This window comes from Nestor notabilis, unplaced genomic scaffold (assembly GCF_000696875.1).
Source record: "Nestor notabilis isolate BGI_N333 unplaced genomic scaffold, ASM69687v1 scaffold33948, whole genome shotgun sequence".
In the NCBI taxonomy this organism is placed as follows: domain Eukaryota; kingdom Metazoa; phylum Chordata; class Aves; order Psittaciformes; family Psittacidae; genus Nestor; species Nestor notabilis.
This window is the reverse complement of record NW_009942043.1, coordinates 4,662-9,035: the sequence shown is the minus strand read 5'-3', so window position 1 is coordinate 9,035 and position 4,374 is coordinate 4,662. Positions and strand designations below refer to the sequence as shown.

The following is a 4,374-nucleotide window of genomic DNA, read 5'->3' as shown; positions in this document are numbered from 1 at the left end:
AGAAGCAAGCATGATTAAAACAAAAAAAAGAGCAAAATCGTTTTCTTTTTGCAATTTATAAGGTGCCAAGAGAAATAAAACAAATTAGATGCAAAGCAGGATGAGCTGCATCCTAAAAAAAAAAACCCCAAAAAACCACCCCAAAACAAAACAAACCCCAGCAATAAAAAAATTCCGTATTCTTTGGAATATACAACATGGTTAAAAAAAAAAAACCAAAAAAGAAAGAATGAAGTCCAACATATAAAACCTCTCATTCACAGCATTGCTAAAACAGAAGCGTTCACAGTTTCCCTCTGGGAATCTTCCTATACTTCCTTACAGTTAATATGTCCATAAGATGCAGTAAACTCACTAAGATTTTTTTTAGGTTTTAAATCTTAAAAATAGAAGTGAACCGAAACTCTCTTTAGGGTTGTGGAGACCTTCAAGCCCAGGCACGCTGGAAAGCCACAGGCCTGGAAACAGACTGGGTACCTTTCTACCCACCCTCACTACCTCTGGACCACCAACCCGGGCATCCTCCTTTCCAGAAGCTCAGCCCCCCATGAGGGATGCTTTGCTGGAGCGACATCGCTTCGACAGGGGCTGGCTAATACAGGCCACCGCTCCTGGGAGCGCTGACTTCTGGAGGGTTTGCTTCTGAAAGTGATGTATGAACATGGCAGGGCCCATAAGCAAGACGGGTGTTTATGGGATACCTACGGGCACCGGGAAATGGAAAGCACATTAGTCCTGACCCATAACTACTTAAAATTCGCTCAGTATGGTCGCCACACTGCTTCCTCTAGCCTCGCTGTGGTTGCCATGTTAGTTGGGGAGTTGCTGTGGCTCCCTTCCGCCTCAACCACATCGCTTTGGTTGGGGAGGTTGGGGTTGAGAAGCGTCGATCCCGTGGAGGCGTTGGTGCAGGGCGGGTGGATGCGTGGGGGAGACCGGTCTCCCCCCGAGATCATGGAGAACTGATAGGAGCCAGCAGAGGTTCCGTAATAGAGGTGGTAGGAGGGTGAGCTGGTCTGGAACGGGCTGCCCTGGGCCTGCGACGAGCCGGGGTAGGGAGGTGGGAGGTAAGTGTGGTATCTCGTGGCTGTGGACATGGCAGACATACCAATTCCTATTCCTGAACTGACAGGCGTCGGCGTGTAGGTGAACGCTCCCGGGTAGTGCATCCGAGGGTCAGAGATGGAGGGGAGCGCAGAGAAGGAGCGGTCGATTCCCACCCGGGGGTCACTGAACGCTGTCAGCTCGGAAGCACCTGGATGGTGGGAAAGGGAGACAGAGAACTGTTGAGCTGGCAGAATGGAGGCTCACACGTTTGAGGCGAGAACCAGCATCCAAACTCTGGTCTACAGCTAACCAAAGCAGCCAGATTAGAGCTATCCCTCAGCTGCTCTGGAGAGTCAATGTAATGCTTGTAGATCTGGATGTTTTGGATTAATTTCAGTAAAGCAGCAATTAAAGAGGAGTGCCAAGCTCCTGCCCTGTTTTCTATGTGTATGTATTCGCTCCTAGAGACTTTACAGTACATGGAATTCTTTATACTTCCAGAATGTCCTCATCCTCAATGGGTGGGTGAGGAAGAGGGACACAGATCTCCAGCTGCTTGGCCAGCATCACTTGACTTACCAGGGACACTGACGAGACCTAATTATAAATTGTCCAGCTTCTGCATAGTCTCTCATTGCACCCAGTTTTATTTGCCAAGTCAAATGGGAAGCTCCATGGAGCAGAGACTGTCTCTCAGGTTCATGAACGTGCACAGGCAGGGTTTACACACACAGGCTCAGCCTAGCTCTCACCATTCAGGAGCACACTTCCCTCACACTTTCCCATTGATGCTCAACACTAGCAAAGTCAAGATAAATCTGGTTCACTTAAGGTCTTTATATCTGGGTCCTCATATAATGTCTACATAATTGTTACTAAGTTCTCAAAATCTTGGCTCTAATGAGTATGGAATAAAGGACAACAATAGTATTGCCTTTTTAAAGCAGAATGATATATTTTTCGGGGTTGGCCTTTTTATTTCCTTTCCTTTGTGCTAGAAGCCTTTCTCATCCTGCCAAATGAAATGTTTTCTAGGACAGTCAAATTCTGCTCCATGCTCTCGGACATCAGTGGAAGTATGTCTGGTCCCACCATCTCCTTCCCTGGTGTGCAAGGATTAAACAAGCAGGGCAGATAATGGCTTCTTTAGGAAGGATCTTCATCATGACTCAGATTAATGGAAGGTGTCAGTCCCTAGAGTTGGCAGCTATGCATGAGTAAAATAACAACAATAATAATTAAGAAAAAATCTTTCCAGAAGACAACTTCTTCTACCAGACAAGGCGTGGAGTCTGCAGAAGAGGAGCCATGCGCTGAAGGAAATACTCATGAGAAGAAGCAGAGAGAAAACAAAGCTCTTGGCTCTGACTGGATTTAAAGCTGGAGCAGACACACTGCAGCGCCAAGTTCTGAAAGCTCGTCAGCGACACAGCCAGCACAATTTGATGAATTCCTATAAATTTCCTAGAAAAGCTCTGACGCATGCTGCATGCTTCCTCTTTGATTTGGAGTCCCATTTTTTTTTGGAAGATTAATGTGACCCTGAACACATTTCCTTCCCCTAGACCCCAGCACCTTTAGATTTAACATGGCGAGACATACTGTGGTATGGAATGGCAGGAGCTTCAGAGCAGCTAAGGTTGAAGGTAGCATCTGACAACCTGCCAGATTTTAAATGGTACTTCCACACCTCATTCCTGAGAAAGAAATGAAGCTTCTCGAAACTGCCTGGACACATCACTTCTCAGATGAGGGCTTCTTCTGCTCGGTTTGGCAAAAAGCAGAATAACGAGACTTAATGTCAAGGCGTTTCCAGCAGGTCCCGTACCTTTGCTTTTTCTTGTGAGGCACTGTGTCTTTATATGGTAGGGCCTAGAAAAACCCTCAAATTTGCTTTTTTTTTCTGCCAACGAGAAATTTCTTAGCTAGACAGCGAGTGTGTGTGACACTAATGGGCTAGGGGAAAAAATACTGTGAGAATTTTTTCTGGGAATATTGAATGACATTTGATACAGAAGTAACATTTTGGAAACATCATAAAAAACACTTAAGATGTGTAGAGATGAGCACCCATGTACAGAATTCGAACAGGAAAGAAAAGGATGCTGACATGTGAATGGAGCTCTTCTAGGTTCTTTCTCAAGTCATGCAGAAAATATGCCTGCCACAAAGTAAATCAGTTTGACCACGGGCACAAAAAGCACCGATAAGCCCTAGGGCTCGTATTGCACCTCCATGCTCACCATGTGCCACCAAAGAGGCACAGAATGCACTTACTCCACACTTATATGGCTATCTTCTATTAGATTGTGCACTCCTGGGGGCGGCCACCTTGGAAGCCTTCGGTGCTCATACTGCACCTGGCACAATAAGGGCCCTGGTACACAGTGATGACATTTGGGCACTATAGCAGTGCAAGAAGTAGTGCATTTCAATACTGAGTGCATTCACGCATTCGAGTGCAACCTCAGCCACCACACTGGTAAAGGCAAAATGTGATTAACATCTCCATTCAGTCTGAGTCACGTATCCACACCAACCAGTACACATACATCAGTCATCCTTGTATAGGGTTTGAAAATCAAAATAGCTGGTAAATAGTGATTTCAGACAATTCTGTCAAGAAAAAAACTTTTCTAAGTAAAAAAAAAGTGATGAAATTACTTGTTTTACTTGAAATTTTCTGGTTGCTATTGTAAAATCACAGACTGGTTTGGGTTGGAAGGGACCTTAAATAAGCTCATGTAGTTCCACCCCCCCTGTCACAGGCAGGGACCCCTTCCACTAGACCAGGTTGCTCAAAGCCCCGTCCAACCTCGCCTTGAACACTGCCAGGGATGGGGCAGCCACAGCTTCTTTGGGCAACCTGTGCCAGGGCCTCAGCACCCTCACAGGGAAGATCTTCTATGAAGATCTTCATTCATGCTGCTTCGTTTTCTATGTTTCTGCATTTTGCCAGTGGAAAGAAGTTCAAAGAGAGGGAAACACAGGGGAAAACGTAAAAATGGAGTCTTTTCATTTCAAAAGAAGAGTGTGTCAATAGAGAATTTTATAGGCTTCTTTAAAACAATAAAATTCCTATTTTCAGCTATTTCTAAGATGTAATTAGCACCCAGACCTAACAAATAATTTAATTTTGGTGGGCATCATCCCTGTCACTCTTTCAAAGCAGGCTCTATATGACAACAATAGAACAGGCTGGAGCACGTTCAAGTGATTCTCTCTGATCTTGGAAGCAGCTCTGGGTATTCAAATAAGAGCAATATGTGCAGCCAAAGAAGATACTTTTTCAAAAGCCGTATGCAAATTTGAATTATATGGCTCTCA

The 4,374-nt window shown here is 45.0% G+C and overlaps 1 protein-coding gene across 1 annotated transcript in view; it reads right to left on the bottom strand.

The window, feature by feature from the left end:
• Positions 1-282: 282 nt before the first annotated feature.
• LOC104410903 (runt-related transcription factor 1) overlaps positions 283-4,374 on the bottom strand; it is a gene marked incomplete at its 5' end in the record, with an annotated part of 4,867 nt that continues 775 nt past the window's right edge. Inside the window, one exon of the mRNA XM_010021197.1 lies at positions 283-1,255. Coding sequence (XP_010019499.1) covers positions 762-1,255 — 494 coding nt within the window. The remainder of the gene's footprint in view (positions 1,256-4,374) is intronic.